At 52.7% G+C, this 18,465-nt stretch overlaps 1 protein-coding gene across 4 annotated transcripts in view; it reads right to left on the bottom strand.

Moving 5' to 3' along the window:
- AXL (AXL receptor tyrosine kinase) overlaps positions 1 to 18,465 on the bottom strand; it is a 30,942-nt gene that overhangs the window by 9,379 nt on the left and 3,098 nt on the right. For 2 of the 4 annotated variants that reach the window (XM_027079613.1, XM_027079616.1), the window contains 11 exons: positions 13,574 to 13,654; positions 13,327 to 13,442; positions 9,333 to 9,543; positions 8,907 to 9,046; positions 8,059 to 8,209; positions 7,818 to 7,844; positions 5,536 to 5,668; positions 5,151 to 5,242; positions 2,526 to 2,621; positions 2,317 to 2,394; positions 143 to 235 (listed from right to left, as the gene is read on the bottom strand). In XM_027079613.1, the coding sequence (XP_026935414.1) occupies positions 143 to 235; positions 2,317 to 2,394; positions 2,526 to 2,621; positions 5,151 to 5,242; positions 5,536 to 5,668; positions 7,818 to 7,844; positions 8,059 to 8,209; positions 8,907 to 9,046; positions 9,333 to 9,543; positions 13,327 to 13,442; positions 13,574 to 13,654 (1,218 nt within the window). The remainder of the gene's footprint in view (positions 1 to 142; positions 236 to 2,316; positions 2,395 to 2,525; positions 2,622 to 5,150; positions 5,243 to 5,535; positions 5,669 to 7,817; positions 7,845 to 8,058; positions 8,210 to 8,906; positions 9,047 to 9,332; positions 9,544 to 13,326; positions 13,443 to 13,573; positions 13,655 to 18,465) is intronic. The other 2 variants (XM_027079614.1, XM_027079615.1) reach the window with 2 other exon arrangements.

Below are 18,465 nucleotides of genomic sequence, written 5' to 3'. Positions count from 1 at the left end.
GAAGGGGGGAACTTGCTGACTCTCAGGGAGCAGGGAGGAGGAAGCCTGGAGGTTTGATTTTTCTCAGTACCCAAGGGAGGGGTCTTCCCTCTGCTGCGGCCTCCACGGGGCCTGTCGACCCCCTAAATCTGCCCTCCCTCACCGATGAGCCTCATGACGTTGGGGTGGTCGAATTCTTTCATGCAGACGGCTTCACTCAGGAAATCCTCCAGCTCTGACCTTGTGCAGATGGCAACTTGGGGGAGAGAGGAAGGTGTATGAGGAGGAGGGGTGGGGAGGGAGGACTCTTTCCCTCCTCCTCCTCGGCCTCATCACCATCATCATCCTCTTCTTTATCAAACGTGATTTGTAAGTACCAGGTGCTGTATTCAGCACTCTACATCTATTAACTCATTTAATCCTCTGAGGAGTTTCTATTACTTTCCCCATTTTTTTTTTTTTTTTTTTTTTTTTTTTGCGGTACGCGGGCCTCTCACCGTTGTGGCCTCTCCCGTTGCGGAGCACAGGCTCCAGACGCGCAGGCTCAGCGGCCATGGCTCACGGGCCCAGCCGCTCCGCCGCATGTGGGATCTTCCCGGACCGGGGCACGAACCCGCGTCCCCTGCATCGGCAGGCGGACTCTCAACCACTGCGCCACCGGGGAAGCCCTACTTTCCCCATTTTAAAGATGGGGAGGGGCTTCCCTGGTGGCGCAGCGGATCTGCCTGCCAGTGCAGGGGACATGGGTTCAAGCCCTGGTCCGGGAAGATCTCACTTGCTGCGGAGCAACTAGGGCCGTGCACCACAACTACTGAGCCTGCGCTCTAGAGCCCGAGAGGCACAACTACTGAGTCAGCGTGCCGCAGCTACTGAAGCCCGCGTGTCTAGAGCCCGTGCTCCGCCACAAGAGTAGCCACCGCAATGAGAAGCCCGCGCACTGCTACGAAGAGTAGCCCCCGCTCGCCACAACTAGAGAAAGCCCGCGTGCAGCAACGAAGACCCAGCGCAGCTAAAAATAAATAAAATAAAAATAAATAAATTAAAAAAAAAAAAGATGGGGGAGACCAATGCACAGAATGGTTAAGAAACCTGCTTAAGGGCACACACAGCTAGCAAGAGGACTAGACAGAGCTCAAACGCAGGCAGTCTGGCTCCGGGGTCCATGTGCAGCTCTGTGCTAGGCTGCTTCCCAGCACAGTCACAGCCGCCCTGGGATCCCTACCATTGTCCCCATTGTTTTGCAACTCAGGACACTGGCTCATAGAGGCAAAGTGACTTGCTCAGCGTCACACAGCTGGGATTCAAACCCAGGTCAGGAACATAACCTGGTATGCAAGAGGCACTCAGTAATGAATGAGGGAATGAGTTATAACTCCATAACCCAAGCTTTTAGCCGCTGTGACTTTGAAAGGATCATTTCTCCCTTACCTCCAGCCTGACCCTCTAAGCTTCATCCCTATGTGGAAAGGACTTGGCCCTGGACTTCCTGTGCTGTGTGAACCTGGACTGGCTCCCACCCTCTCTGATGATGTAAATAATAGGGTTTTAGTCCACATTAATTGTGAGTTCAATGTGCCAACCCCAGCATTAAGTGCTTTGCCACACAACACCCTAGGAGGTAGAGACGTTATGATCCTTTTCTCCAGATGAGGAATGGGAGGCTCGGAGAGGGATAGTCACTAACCTGAGATCACACAGCGGGTAAATGATGAAGCCAGGTGTGCCTCATTCTCGACCTTACCCTGCTCTGCTATGCATCACAGGGGGCTGGGCCCTTTGAAAACTACATTTCCCAGGCTCCCTTTCCTGCTGTTTCCTGTTGGAGTCTGCCAATGGGAAGCACCGATGGGAGATTGACAGGTGGGCGAGTGGAGGGGAGAAGTCAGGGCATTTCATCCTCTCTCTTTCTGCTTCCAGTATTGCCTTGGTGGTGGCTGTGTCTCCTTTGTGTTTCGAGCTCCCACGAGGTAGCCCCTAACTCTGTGATTCCTAAATCCCATCAGGGAGCTCTGGCTGTGGGCTCTGGTAACACCACTTCCTGCCTCTGCCCTTCGGGCCTGGGGGTGGAAGTGACATAGTGCTGCTGCTAATTGTCTCACTGCTCCCAGCTGTTCCTTCAGTTTTCCCTACACCTTTGAGTAATCTCCCTGTATTAAGTTCCCTCTGTTGAAGGACCTGGCAGGGACTCCATTTCCTGTCCGGAAACACTGAGGTTCTGTGGTTGGGCTAAATTGCTGTTACCTTTCCTGTTCTTCTGCTTCCTTAGGGGAACAGGGAAGGGACCTGAGATTAAGGGATGGGGATCCCACATGTGTGCACATGCATGTACAGACTCACTCTTCATCGTCTTCACAGCCACCTTGAGGATGGAGTCATCCTGGTTGAGCTGGCCTTCCATCACAGCTCCAAACTCTCCTGTGGGGGACCAGAGAGAGATGCTGACCTCAGGGGGGCGTCGTAGAGACTGCATTTCCTGTGGCTGGGCGGGGGGTGGGGAGGACTTCATGGTTCAGGGAGGTGTGTGTGTGTGTTATGGAGGGACTCACCTTCTCCCAGGGTCTTCCCCAGGGCCACCTTATGCCGGTCCACCATCACATCCCGCAGCTTCTCCTTCAGCTCTTCACTGATGCCCAGGCTGTTCACTGCATGGGAGGTAGGGGTAGACGGAGCCATGGAGCGGGGCTGACACCCAGACGACGCTCGCCCATAGGGATACAGGCGTGCTCATTTTATTGCACTTTGCAGATATTGTGTTTTTTACACACTGAAGACCCGTGGCAACCTTGTGTCGAGCGAGTCTATCGGCGCCATTTTCCCAATAGCATTTGCTTGCCCCGTGTCTCCGTGTCACATTTTGGTAATTCTGGCAATATTTCAAAACTTTTCATTATTTTTATATTTGTTATGATGACCTGTGATCAGTGATCTTTGATGTTACTACTACAATTCACTGAAGGCTCAGATGGTGGTTGGCATTTTTCAGGAATAAAGCAACTTAAAATTAAGGCACGTACATTGTTTTTAAAGATATAATGCTATTGCACACTTAGTAGATTGCAGTATAGTGTAAACATAACTTTTATATGCGCTGGGAAAGCCAAAAATGCGTGTGACTTGCTTTATTGCATTATTTGCTTTATCGTGATGGTCTGGAATCAAACCCACCGTATCTCTGAGGTATGCCTGTATACCCATGGTTAAAATGCTGAAATACTTCTGCATTCATTCAAAATTAGCTAATGGCCAGAGCACCCCCCCAGCCCCACCCTAGCTTCTCCTCTAAACCCCCTGCATCTTCCCCCAGAGCAGCAACTAAAGGGTTAGAGCCTGGCACCTAATCTTGCACTAGTGGGCACCCTGATTGGTTAGCGTCCTGCCGTACCAGTTGTTAGAAATATTTCTGAACTGTTTATTGAAGTATAAACTGCAAAAATCATAAGTGAGCAGCTCAGTGGATTTTCACAAACCAAACACAACAGTGTAACTAGCACCCAGGTGAAGAACAGACCATGACCTGCCCTCTCAGGGGAGTCCACTTCCCTGACTTTTCCTACCCCAGATGAGTCTTTTCTGTTTGGGGATGTTATAAACATGGAATCACATCATATGTTCTCTTTTGTGTCTGGCTTCTTTCACTCAACACTATGTCTATGAGATCATTGTAATGTAGTTGTCGTGTGCAGTCGGATCTATTATTTTCACTGCTGTGTAGCAATCGTTTTCCAACTTATTGGCCTCAGGACCCCTTCACATTCTTAAAGTTATTGAGGCCTGAAAAGAGCTTCCTTTTATGTGGGTCATCTCTACACCAGTATTTATTGTGCTCAAAATGAAAACGGAAAGATTTTCTTTTTCTTTTTTTGGCCTCGTGGCACAGCATACAGGATCTTAGTTCCCCGTCCAGGAATCAAACCCGCGCCCCCTGCACTGGAAGCACGGAGTCTTAACCACTGGACCGCCACTGCCAGGGAAGTCCCACGGGTAGATTTCCCAAACACAAGCATACATAAGCACATGTTCAATCAATCAACAGAACGATGACATCATCACATATTAGGAAGCCTCTGGGAAACTCCATGGAGTGCTTGCGAGAGAATGAGAGTGCCAAAGGGCAAAAGATGTCTTGGTGTTAATATGAAAATAATTTTGACCTCGTGGACCTCCTGCGAAGGTCTCGGGTACTCCCGGGGACTCAGGTCACACTTTGAGAACTGCCGCCGCACGTTATTCCGTTAGATTGCTGTGACCCCGTCACCTCCTCTTCCTTCTCCTTTTCAATAAATGTCTTTCCCAGCCCCTTCTGGTGTCTCCCTGGGGCCCTGGCAGTCTTCTCACTGTGTGCTAGGAAGATACCTAACTCTGTCCCTTTTCTTTCTGGATCTGTTTCCCCAAATGGAGAGATTAAGAGATTGGACTGGATGGCCTCTGAGGTCCCTCCTTAGCTGGGACCCTCCATAACGCTACAATCCTCTGAGTGTCTATAGTTCTAAGATTCTATGATTTTTAAGATCCTAAGGGTCTATAGTCCTGGATTATAATTCTTTCGGCCAAGATCTCTTCTACCTCTCTCACATTCTTTAATTCCAAGAGGCAGGTAAGAGGATGGACTTGAGAGCAAAACTGCCTGGGTTTGAATCCCAACTCTCCAGCTTACAAGCTGTGTGGCCTCCAGCAAGTTACTTAACCTCTCTATGCTGCAGCCTCCTCATCTTTGAAGTGGGGCGGGGGGATAACGTACCTAACTCATTGGGTTGTTGTGAGGATTAAATGAAGGGACGTGTGTAGAGCACTTAGAACAGCACCTGTCACAGAGGCAGTGCTAGGGTTGGCTGTTATCATCAGCGTCATAATCATCTCAGCAGCAGTGTCTTCTTCATGGTCATCATCATCCTCTTTATCATCATCATCATGATTACGTTGTTCTGAGATCCTATGGCTCTAAGCTTGGTCTTTCTAAGATCTACTATGTCTAAGATTCAGTTATTCTAAGGTTGATTCTAAGGCTGTGTGTGGTTCCACAATTCTGTTGCTCTTAGGGTCTGTGGTTCCAACATCCTAGTATTCCAAGGCCTTCAGGCACTTTTGGTTCATGCATCTGCAGAAGCCCAGCAGGCCCAAAGCTCTATACTTCTTATCCCAAACCCAGGCAGGGAGGCATGGGGTTCACTTACAGGTGGCTTCAGTGGTCCGACGGCTGTAGGACTTGCGAACACGGTACCTGACCACCAGCTCGCCCCTCTCCATTGTTGGTTCGAACACCTCTCTGGGGGGAATAGAGAGGAGATGAGGGCAGGGCAGAACAATGTGGAACCTCCTCCTTCCACCAACAGTGAAAGCGAACGCCATCCCCACCCCCAGGCCTGCCTGCCCTCTCCTCCAGTGTTTGCTGAGCACGTCTTGGATGGCTTTCTGCCTTCCATTCACTCCCCAGAGCCTTGCCCTCATTCTGATTCTTGGTAACGTCTCCTCCTGCACCAGCCTCCTCATGGTCTCCCCACCTCCAGCCCCTCCATCCCAGTCCATGTTGGCCTTCCAACCCACGTGGCTCCAACTCACCCATAGCGGGTCTCTTTCTTCCGCCGGTGGACGAGGAACAGGGCCAGGATGAGGACACAGGCGGCAGCCACCACTGCTCCCAGCAGTACATACCACCAGGGCCATGAGAAGGCAGGGACTGGGGGTTCACTCACTGTCAGGGGGTACGCAGGACAGGTCATGGTTGAGGTCTTGGTTCCAGCTCCCTGAGCCCCAAGCGGGTGATGTTGAAAGGAGGCAGGTGTGGATATATTTGATGAGGCATGTGACAGGTGCGTTCCCCTATCTGGGGAGACTGGGCTGGGCTGGACAGGGCATGCAGTGGATACGATAGATAGGAGTGGATGTTAAAGGAAGAGTGTGAAACTTGTAGGATGAGTATGGTAAGTTAAGAGTGGGATGGATAGGGACTTCCCTGGTGGCGCAGTGGACGGTAAGACTCCACGCTCCCAATGCAGGGTGCCCGGGTTCGATCCCTGGTCAGGGAACTAGATCCCACATGCATGCCACAACTAAGAGAGTCCGCATGCCGCAACTAAAAAGCCCACACACCTCAACTAAAGATCCTGCATGCCGCAACTAAGACCTGGCGCAGCCAAGATAAAAATAATAATAATAATAAATAAATAAATATTAACAAAAAGAATGGGTTGGACACTGGGGGACTGTGTGATGCGTGTGGAGGGAGTGTGGGATGAGAGCGAGAGACCTGTGCAAGGTGGGCTGTGCAATGTGATGTGAGCACGGGATGGTTGTGAGTAAATCTCAAGTGGTCTATGGGTGTGTGATATGTGTGATGATTGTGCAAGGAGGGGGGACTTGGGTGTGGAAGACAGGTGAGTAGGGAGAGAACGCATACAGTGTAGGACAGGTGCACGAGGCATGTGCAATGAATATGCAAGGAGTTTGAGGCTCCAGGGACCAATGGCCAAGGAATATTTTTGAGGAGGAGTGTGTGATGGCTATGGACGGGTTTTATTTTTATTTTTATTTTTGGCCTCCCTGCGCCTTCTGAGATCTTAGTTTCCCGACCAAGGATCGAACCCAGGCCCTTGGGAGTGAAAGTGCTGAGTCTTAACCACTGGACCGCCAGGGAATTCCCTGGAAGGGTTTTCGGAAAGCAAGGGATGAGAGTAAAATAAATGTGTAAAGGGGCATAGTGTGCAAAGGAGTGTGTAAAGAGTGTCAGGTAAGTACTGGAGGAACTGGGATATGTGAGGATTCAGGGAGTATTCAAGGAGTTTTAGATACAAGGAAGAGCAGTATTCGTAAGGATGTAACTTTGATGTGAGGTGAGTGTGCAACAAGTGTGCAAAGGACATGGGAAGGGAAGAGGAGAAGCACGGGATGAATGGAAGGGGTGTGCAAAAAGGTGGGAGTGAGTGTGTAAGGAACGGAGGATGGGTATGTGCTGAGTGTACCAGGAGTTTGGTGTGGGTGTGTGCAGAAAGCGGACATGGGTTAGGATCGGCTTGGGGTGAGGGAATAACGTGTAAGGAGTGTCGAGTGAGTGTGCAAGGAGAGTTGCAGAATGTGGGATCGTGTGGACTGAAAGTTTTACAGTGCTTGCAATGTTGGAGGTACGTTGAGTGTGTAAAAAGTATGCAGAGTGTGTGAATGAGAAGTGTGGGTGTGCATTGGGTTTGGGAGGCACGTGTGACGAATGAAGGGTTATAATGGGATGAACGTGAAAGGAGGGTGGGATTAGTGTGGAAAGGTATGCAAAGAAATGCAGGAAGGCATGTAAGGAACGTGGGTTGAGTTACAAGAGGGGCTGTAATAGTGCTAGGAGTGTACAATGGGTGTAGGAGGAATGTTTGAGAATTGTTGGAGAAATATTTGAGAAGGATGGATATGAGGGGGATAACTCACCTGTCTGTTCATTTATCCACCCATCCACCCACCCACCTACTAATGGATTCATCTACCCAACTACCGATCCATTCATCCATCCGTCCATCCATCCACCACCCATCCACTCATTCATTCATTTGCCATCCACCCATCCATTCATCCATCCGTCCATCCATCCACCACTCACCCACCAATTCATTCATTCATCCATCTACACATTCACTGATCCACCATTCCATCCATCCATCCATCCATCCACCATTCACTGAGTACCTACAATGCACTGGGTTATTCCAGCCACCTCCACCAAGGACCACACAAACCCAAGAAGCAGAGGATTAGAGTGATGAGTTTGAGAAATACGAAAGGGATGTGCAAAGAGTGTGTGTGGTGATGGGGTCCTCACTCGACAATGAGGGAAGGGAGGGAGAAGAGGCGAAAGTCCTTACCCAGCTGGTGGATTGGCTGTCCTTGCCCTGTGAGGAGAAAGGACAGAGGGAGGACATGCTCAGAGAGGGCAAGACTGGTGAGACACAGCTGAGGGAGTGAGGCTCTCAGTAAGGTTCCAGGTAGGAACGGAGCCTAGACTGGGGTAATGCTCAAAGGTACAGCAAGCAAGTCACGGGCATCTGGGAGAGACGAGGTCCCTGTGGGCAGGTTGAAGGGGGCTGAGCACGGCTTTGGAGTTACCTGGGCGCCAGAGCACCAGGGGCACAGGGAGGCTCCAGGGTCCGTCCCCAGCGGCGGTGTAGGCTGCCACGCACACCGTCAGGTTGGGAACAGACCTGTCTCCCCGCAGCTCCAAGGTCACTTCTCGCCTTAGCCCTACATCCATTAGCACCTAGGACGTCCAGACGTGGCATCAGAGTAGAGCTCCAGCCCCTAACGCTTAAGCCTTCACCCTCAGCCTCAACTCCCCATCTTTCTCAAAGCCCTCTCCTCTCTCCTCATCTGCAGTCCCTCATCCCCTACCTCTTCCTACCCTTCATTTCTCATCCCCCATCCCGTCCTCTCCTTTCCATTCTCCATCTCTACACCCACTAAAATAACAGCTCCACCAGGACTGGGACTTTGTCTCATTCACTCCCACGTCTTCAAGTCCTAGCATGATGCGTGGAACACGGTACTTGTGTTGAAGAACTGAATTCTCATCTTTTCAGCCTCATCGCTCCGTCCCCTTCTAACTCCCCACCCTCTCTCCCACCCCATCTCTCCACCCCAGGGTGCTGCTTGCTCAGAGAGTACCTTTGTGCCAATTAGGAAGAGGCACTCCTTCCTCAAGATGTTATGCCACTATCTGCTGGAAAACTGTCCTGGTACATATAGGTCTACTGAAACGCTTTGTACGTGATTCCGAAATAGCCATCCCTAACCCTCTCCCGGACCCCTTTAACCGTCCCACAATGTACCCTCCTAGCACAGTGTGATGGCGCCCTACCCAACCTGCTCAACTGTCCATGTCTGCCCTGTCATCTTCTCCCCCACCACTCCTCGCTCCTCCACAGCCACTCAACCCCAACCTAGCCAGCAGCACCCACCTCGGGGGTATCCTGACCTCGATAGGCCAGTCGGTACCCTAACAGGGTGCCCTGCAGGGGCGCCCTTGGTTCCTGCCAATGCACGAGGGCTTGGCTTCCATTCCGCATGGCGCTAACGTTCTCAGGAGGGCCCAGGGGCACTGGAGGACAGGGAAGAGGGGAAGCTGGCATCCCCATCTCTTCCTGACCCCCACCCCTGTTCCCAGGAAGTAGGGCCAGGGTACAGAGGGCATGCACGTGGGCACCTCGTGCAGGCCTCCCATGAGCAGAAGCACGGGGGAGAGATGCCAGTGTGCCATGCTGAGGAGTCGGGGACGAGGCAGGAAGGGGTTAAACGGGCGAGAGGGGATGCCGGGGATCATACTGATGTACGCGAGGGTCAGTGGGGCAGTGAGCGACGTCTCCTGGCTACCAGCCCCTTCTTACCTCCCTCCGGTGTCTCCACAGGAAGCCAGTGGGTCCAGGGTGAGGGGCCCTGGCTACTGACACACGCCACCCGGATGTGGTAAGGGGTGTGAGGATGGAGGTTGCCCAGCCGCAGTTGGTGAGGCGGCACAGATGCTTGTAAGGTGAGGGGTTCCTCTGGGGGGTCTGGCTCTCCCAGCCAGGTGCCCACCCCATCGTCTGACAGCACAGCCTGGGGAGAGAGGGACGCGTGAGGACAGGGTGGCCACGCAATCACTGGAGGTGCTCACACAACTCTCAGTGGTGGTGATCCTGCTGTGATGACACAGTTTTGCAAGGATGTGTGTGTGTGTCACAACTCCATGTTAGTGCAACACGGGCACCTGAGTTTGCAAAGAGAGGAGACCACCCCAGCTGCGCAATGTGGCTCTGCCATCACTCGCAAATGTCACTTCTGACAAGACTTTCCCTCTCTGAGCCTCAGTTTCCTCATCTGGAAAATGGGGGCTTAGAGGAGCAAATGCCTTCCAGGGCTGCTTAAAGATTCAATGTAGGACAGTTGCACAGTGCATGGCAGGTGGTCAGCATCAACAATAATGACAGTGATGGTCAACCACAGGCAAAAGCAATGTCCCACAATAGAAGTCAGAAGAGGGAATTCCCTGGTGGTCCAGTGGTTAGGACTCCGTGCTTTCACTGCCGTGGGCCCGGGGTTCAATCCCTGGTGAGGGAACTAGGATCCTGCAAGCCGAGCGGCTCAGCAAAAAAAAAAAAAAAAAGTCAGAAGAGGGGGCATCTCTGGGGGCTGAGGGAGCCTTCAAGGGAGCTGAGAAGTGTCTGCATCTTGATTCAGAGGGAGGTCACACAGGTTAAGCAATCTAGGTGTACACCAAAGATTACGCACATTATGTATGTTATACCTTAATTTAAAAAAACAAAAGCCTTGGGACTTCCCTGGTGGCACTGTGGTTAAGACTCCACGCTCCCAATGCAGGGGGCCTGGATTCGATCCCTGGTCAGGGAACTAGATCCCACACACATGCCGCAACTAAGAGTTCACATGCCACAATTAAGGAGCCAGCGAGCCGCAACGAACACCCGGTGTAACCAAATAACTAACTAACTAAATAAGAAAAGCCTTTTACAAATCTGAACTCGTTTGATCCTCACCTCAGCTTTGCGCTGTAAGTACGTGCTGTGTTTGTGCCCGTTATACGGATGAGGACACTGAGGCTCAGAGAGATGAAATCACTGGCCCAAGGACGCCAGCTTGTCACTGATGAAGTTGGGACCTGAACCCCATCCTGTCTTCAAAACCTTTGCCCTACTGACAACAAGAACGTCCATTTAAGAGCATCAGTAATAGTAATAATACTTCTCTTCTGTTCAGAGAGGCGATGCAGCTTAGTGCCGAAGAGCACGGATACTGCATCTGGTATACAAATCCAGCCTCTACCACTCCCTAGCTCTGCACCTCAGTTTCCTCATCTGTAAAATGGGATCACAACAGTGTTTCCCTACTTCGCAGGGTTAACTGAATTGACTCTCGTAAGTGTGTAGAAGAGTGTTTGTGCATGTCGAGAGTTTGTCATTATCATTTTGTGTGTGTGAGGTTGTCTGGCCATGAGTGTCAAACTCTGCACACCCTGCACGGCGGCACAGGCGGCTACACCCACCTGGTTGCCAGGAGTGGCACCATCAGGATGGCAGGGGCCACGGCTGGGGAAGACGTCTGTACAGCCCTTCCCCACAGAACCACAACCCGCCACAGCCACACAACCCACAGCCACACAGCTCAGGGGTGCTGCCTTCACCCTGGGGAGCAATCAGGCGATGTAACCACACCACACAGTGTGTTGGGAAGTTTATTGCTTAAGGCTCTAAAGCCAGATTCCTTTGGGTCCAAATCTTGGCTTGGATATTATTTTCTGTGTGGTTTACAGTGAGTGTCTTAACCTCCCTGGGTCTCAGTTCCTGTCTCTGGAAAATGGGCTTCCAAGAGTCCCTCCCTGTCAAGGTGCGAGGTTTAAAGAAATGATGCACGTGAACTGGCTTGCCATCCTGTCAACAGCTAACATTTTCTGAGGGCCAGCTGTGTCCCAAGCACCTTGCCAAGCACATTCCTGGATGAGCAAATTGCCTTCTTACCACCACCCTATGGGGTCAATTTCTTTTTTCATTCCCATTTTACAGATGAGGAAACAGAGGCCCAGATTCAGCAGCTTGCCCAAAGTCACACAGCCCCCATGTGGGGAGACAACAGCATTGCAAGGCCTGGGGAGGAAATGAGCAGATGGTGGGTAGCAGGATGGGGGGAGTAGGTCTCCATGCCTGATCTCTGACCCACAGTGACTGACCAGAAGGGGAACCTCTTCTGGGACAAAGGGGACGTGGGTGCAGACAGTCAGGCTCCCCCTGCCCACTCCACTTCTCTTTTCCCTGGGACGGCTGTGACCTCCCACTTGAACCCTTAGCCCAGGCACAGCAGGAAGTGAGACCTGGAGAGGGAAGAGGGCACACTTCTGCTTTCTTGGGGACACTGGATGGATGTGGGTTGTGGGTACAGTCGGTGCCTGACCTGGCATTTGAGGTCTTCCCAAATCAGCCTGGCCTCTGGGATTGAAATGGTTTTATCCTTTCTAGCCATTGGGGAAGGCAGGTCACTTCCCCTCTCTGGGCCTCAGTTTCTTATCTTGAAAATGGGAAGATGAACAGCCACTACTTTCTGGGGTTAAAATGTCAATTCAATGTGAGGTTGTCTCCAGGGCCAGAGTCTTTCTTATAAGAAAGGCAGCTCCCGTTCAATCAAGCACTGGCTCTAAATGGTCTTTAGGAGGTCAGGAGTGCCCTTTGGGTTTGGCGAGACAAGGGTTCGAATCCCACATCTGCCACTTCCTGTCTGTGACTTTGGGCAAGTTGCTTAACTACCCTGAGCCTTAGTTACTTCATCTGGAAAATGAGTGTATCCATAGACCCTACTCCACAAACACTTGAGAGGCTGTGTGAAAAGCTGTAACGCAAGGCGCAGCACATAGGTGACATTCAATAAAAGTTGGTCATTTTCCATTATTGTCATCTCCCATCACAGACACTGTCCCATCCTCACTTAAACTCTCAAATCTCAGAGAACTTCAGGCCAGAACTGGATCTCATATTCAGAGATGTGTGTCGCTTTGTTTTTCTTATTCTAGAGTAGGAACAACTTCAGGGCCGAAGGCTGGGTCTAGCTCATCTCAATTGTTAGGTATTCTTCCAGCAAACATTCCCTAGTCGATGTCTGGCCTTGCGCTGGGCAATAAATAATAGGGACCCAGTGGTGGCTAAACCAGGCCAGCCCTGCCCTCCCAGAGCTCACAGTCCAGGGGGAGACAGACTCACCTCCAGACAGTGACAACCCAGGGTGGTCAGGGCTGGGACAGGAGAAGTACAGGGCTGTGGGTACCCAGTGATGACTCTGGGCCCTGCTGTCTCAGGGCTCCCATTCCAGCTAGAGTCAATATCACTAACACTAAATAAATGAAAACAACCAATAGTGTTTTTTTTTTTTTTTTTTGGCAGTGCCACATGGCTTGCGGGATCTTAGTTCCCCAACCAGGGGCTGAACACACACCCTCGGCAGTGAAAGCACAGAGTCCTAACCACTGGACCACCAGGGAATTCCCAAAAGCAGCCAATAGTTTATTACACATTTCCAAAGGTCCAGATACTATTTTGTTAATTGCATTTACTCATTGAATCCCCACAGCCAGCCTATCAGGTAGGTACCACCATTATGCCCATTTTATAGATGAGAGAACTGAGACCCAGGGAGGTTGTGTCACCTGCCCAAGCTCATGCGGCCAGCAGCTGGTGGAGACAGGATTTGAACCCAGGACATCTGGCTTAACCCAAGGCTCTACTGCTTCTCAACACACGAATGGGTGGGAAGGGCTGGTTTCCCAGGGAGAGGATGAGGGCCTGTGGCTGTGGATGGAAGGAGGGCTGAGACGGAGGTGAGGAAAGCCTGAGGTCTCACCTGCAGGGTGCAGTGGGTTAGGGGATAAATGCCACTCAGGCCTGGGGTCCAAGCCACCTCCAGCTCCGTCGGCTGGCTGGAAACCAAGTGGAGGTCGCGGGGCCGCTGGGGGAGCACTGTGGACAGAAGAGGGGAGGAGCTGACCCCGTGCCCAAAGCTCCCCACCCTGCCCTCAACTCCAGCTCTGACCTTTGACCCCAACGCCCCACCCTCTGACACCCAGCTCTCCAGCTCCCTTTCCTGTCACCTGTGATGGTGGCCGTGCGGGATGTGGTGACTCCCTTGGCATTATGGGCTTCACAGGAGAAAGAAGCAGTCTTGTTCAGGCCTGGGGAGTCATAGGAGGGAGGGGTCCAGTCAGAAAGGGGAAGGAGGGGCTCCCGGGCCACGCTGAGCATCCCTTCCACCACGCCCTACCCGACAGGGTCAGTCTGGCACCCAGGGGCACCTGCTTGAAGGGAGATTGTGGGAAAGGGAGATAATACACTGGGAACACAGGTCTCCATCCCCAAACACAAGGCCAGCTAACACCCCACCCCACAGACACCCACACAGACAGAGGCACATGCACACGTACACACACAGACATATACACTCAGAACCACATACATAGACGCACACAGGCACACACACTCACACACACGCTTATGCACAGAGATACACATACATACACAGATATACAGATGCACAGGAACACTCATACTCACACACAGACACACCAGACGCACGCACCAGCACACACAGTTATACACACAGGTGCACACAGAAACACACACTCACATACAGAAACGCACATACTTGGGGACTTCCCTGGTGGCGCAGTGGTTAAGAATCCGCCTGCCAATGCGGGGGACACGGGTTCCATCCCTGGTCCGGGAAGATCCCACAGGCCGCGGAGCAACTAAGCTCGGGCGCCACATTTACTGAGCCTGTGCTCTAGAGCCCGCGAGCCACAACTACTAAAGCCTGCACGCCATAACTACTGAACCCTGCGCACCTAGAGCCTGTGCTCCGCAACAAGAGAAGCCACCGCAGTGAGAAGCCCGCTCACCGCATCGAAGAGTAGCCCCCACTCGCTGCAACTAGAGAAAGCCTGCGAACAACAATGAAGACCCAACGCAGCCCAAAATAAATAACCAAACAATAAATTAATTAAAAAAAAACACAAGGTAATCAAAAAAAGAAACGCACATACTCACACCTAGACACACAAACACACAGACGTACACACACTCACATATACACACAAGAATAGACACAATCACACTGAGCCTCACAGACACCTGTCTCGAGGCATACACATCTAATAGATACACACTTAAGAAACAGGCCCTCGTGGGGGTGTGGAAATGTAGAGGTGTTTGCTCATTGACAAGCTTCGCTGCTACCAATCCCTCTCCCCCGCACTCACTCACTCTAGCTCCACTGGCCTCCTGATGTTTCTAGAAGGTACTATGCATGCTCCCACCTCGGGAAATCTGCACTTCCGTTCCCTCTGCTTGGAACAGCATTCCCACAGACATCCACGTGGCTCCCTCCTGCCCACCTTCACATTTGTCCCTCAGATTCCACCTTCCAGTTGCTTCTGTCCCCACCCACCTTGTTGAAAATTGGAACCTCCCCTCCACAACTAGCCTCTTCCCTGCTTTACTTTCTCTTTGATTCTTCTCATCACAGCATCCTTTACACAGTCCTACGTATCCTGTTCACTGTGCGTTGACCCCGCTAGCACGTCATCCCAGGAGGGTAGGGGTTTCTGTCTGTTTTGCCCCCTGCTGTATCCCCCCAGGGGCCTAAGACGGCCTGGCGCACAGTGAGTTCTCCATAAATGTTTGTTGAATGAGTGGATGAATTTATGTACTTGTGAGCACTTCCGGGTGTGTACGTAGCAACGTGAGCACGTGTAATTCCGTGGGTGAGTTCGTGTGTTTTTGCGTGTCTGGGGGTGGATGGCCTCCCCTTTCTCAGTGTGGTGGTGGTGGGAACACAGACAGATACACACACATGCACGCACACAGAGGCACGTACAAGTACACAGACAAACACAAGAGACGCAGACACACAAACACAGAGAGATACACAACACACAGAGCTATACAACATATACAGATTCACACACACGGCAACAGAGACACGCACCCCCATAATGTCTGGGTGATAGGATGTAAGGAGGACCAAGTCTTCAGTCTATGTGTGACTGCAGATCTGTATCTGCCTGTGTTTCTCTGAGTGTCTGTGGACGCTATACGCGTGCGTCTCCTGCGTTTGTTCTGCGCTGTGCTGTGTTCCCACCACCACCAGCTACCCGCACACACAAAGTTTCCTTTCCTCAGTTATCAGAGGGAGAAGGAGGGAAAGGCGGCGAGGCCGGAAGGGGGGTGGGCAGGGAAGTTCCCCAGCTCCGCTGCCCAGGCCGCAGTTCCCAGCCAAGGTCAGGTGCCCGGCCCGCAGCCCCCGCTGCCCCGGGGAGGGACAGGACAGCCCCGGGCGAGCTGCCCGTGGGGGCGGAGAACCTGGGTCCCGTCCAGCCACCTGGCACGTGGGGGTCCGCCAGGGTCACCGCGCGGGAGACCGCGCTGCCCACCGCCGTTGGAGCCCTGGGGCGGGAGGGGGGTCTGGAGCCCGGTCCAGTTCCGACCGCAGCATTCCTGCCCCCGCGTGAGTCACCGGGGCGCCCCCCCCACCCGGCACTTCCGGCCGGACTGGGATCCCCCTTCCCGGGGCCCCAGCGGCCCGCACCTCGAGGGAGGGGGAGACAGGGGCGAAAGGGCCTAGGACCCCCTCCCCTCCGGCGGGCTCTCCCTCTACGACCAGCTCCAGATGTGCTTTCCAGATGTACCGTCCCTCTCCCCCTCGGCGCCCGGCGCCACCCTCCCCCACCCCAGAGCGCAGTTTGCTTTTTCCGAGGGAATTGGAGGGATGGAAGGAGAGAGGGGGCACGCCCTGAGTCAGATCCAGGGACAGACACACACAAACGGACGAAATTCCTTGAGGCAGCACACACCACGAATTCCTACACACACAGTGAATCACACTTAACATACAGGGGCCTACAGGGCACGTTGCTGGTCCTAAAACAGAAAACTGGTTAACTACACAGGAGGACGCTGTTGCCAACACGCAGTGACACAAAAACATTCCCTATGACTGACATGTATACACAAGGGGCTGACACTGACGCACATACACAAAGAGAGACGCACACACACGAACACAAACACGCAATCGAACGAGCACACGTTGACTACAAACACCTAGCAGCACAATACACACCTAGGCTGAAGCTGACAGACACACAAACCTCCCCGCAGTGCGAGATACACCCACCAAGCAACACACGTACGTTGAGGTTGAAGTGGACAAACGGATACACAACAGGACACAAATCGGGTTGATGTTAACTGGCTCACACAGAAACACAGCCAAGCCTTCAAAACACAGCTGGACACACTCAGGTTGCTTCAGACACATTCCTCAAGATGCAGGCTGATACGGAAACACACACTTGCATCGACACACGGGGTTGCTGCAGACACACAAACGTGGAGACGCTGCCTTGTGCATATAGGTGGCACAGACACATATATACACACTGGCTGGTGAGTACCTCAAGTTCATCCACTAAGAGGCAGTCAGGGCGGGGACCGGCATAGCAGGAGAGCAGACAGAAGCAGAAGGGTGTTGTTACTACCTGCTGTGAATCACACACACACACACGCGCACACACACACACACACACATGTCTATAGGGGTCCATGGGACAGAGTCACATACCAACATGCTCACCCTGTGACATATACACAGATATCACAGAGCCATCCATACACAGCCACAGGCAGTGGAACCACACCAAGAAACACACCAAGTTGTCCAATGACACATCCTGAGTCCACAAAGAAACAGAAGGTCCCACTAAGACACACTGACACCTAGAGGCACACGCCTGTAAGCTGGCATCGTCTCTATACAGGGAGGTATGGAAAATAGCCACAAGGCACACTGCCGTCCATCACTCTGCCATCTCTCCTCACACACACATGTGCACTCCACCCTCTCACAGAGAGTCACAGCTGTGAGCACACAAACACAAAGAGGGACAGATAGCAGGCCGACACTGGAGTACTTAGTCACACACACCCACACACACACACACACACACTGACAGCCCCTGAGAAACTTACAGAAACATGCCATAAAGACCCAAACACAGTGGGACAGACACCTATGGCAACAGTAACATACCTAGTCTCACACGCACGCGCACGTGCACACACACACACACACTCTGAGACATACACAGAAGCCAGCCCTCACTAAGGTACACCCTCGTACAAACAGGTAGTTGCACTGAGACACAGATCGAGAGGGACAGGGACACACCCAGACCCCCCACCCCGCCCCACACACAGAGACGCACACAGAGATCCCCACCTGGCAGCTCCCTCACATGCTGATACACACACAGATCCTCTCACACCTGCGTCCCCCATTTCTCCCTCTTCCTGGGATGGGGTGGGGGAACCATCCCCCTCTCCCTCCCCTTTGCCCGGGTCCTGCCAGGCTGACTCAGGCCCCAGAGCTGTGGGCCTGAGTCACCCCTCTGGAGGCCGGCATGCTCACCCCTGCTTCCTCGTACACTCAGGGCCCCCGGAATGCTGGGAATGTGAGCCCCTCCTTCCACCCTAAGAGACTCTCCGTCAGGAGTCCCCTCCCCATGCCAGCAGATGGAAGCAGCAGGTTGGGGATGCTGGAAGCCGATGCCCTCCAAGGTCCAGTCGCCTCCCTCTGACTGACTCAGCCTCCCCCATCTGTGTTCTTCTGCCTCTCCTTCCTCAGTGAGGGGAACCCCCTGTGCTCAGGGTCCCCCAACTCTGGCTGACCGCTGTGTGACCCCAAACTAGGTCCTGCCTCATCTGTGAGGTGTGGAAGGGGATGGTCACCCTGAGGCTGGGAGGGTTTCTCCTGTCACTCAGACCTGTCGTGTCTCTCTCCATCTTGGGTTACTTCTGTAAGGAGCTAGGGGACAGGAAGGCCCAGTTGATTCCTGTGCCCTGCTTAGGGTCAAGGGCTGACACAAGGGGCACCAGACCCCCACACACTTGGCCATGGAGCAGCTCAGAGGAAACCCAGGACAAAGAA

Source organism: Aethalodelphis obliquidens, unplaced genomic scaffold (assembly GCF_003676395.1).
Source record: "Aethalodelphis obliquidens isolate GAN/ISIS:26980383/991018 unplaced genomic scaffold, ASM367639v1 scaffold43, whole genome shotgun sequence".
NCBI lineage: Eukaryota > Metazoa > Chordata > Mammalia > Artiodactyla > Delphinidae > Aethalodelphis > Aethalodelphis obliquidens.
The sequence above is the reverse complement of the archived record's forward strand: the minus strand, read 5'-3'. Positions and strand labels throughout refer to the sequence as shown.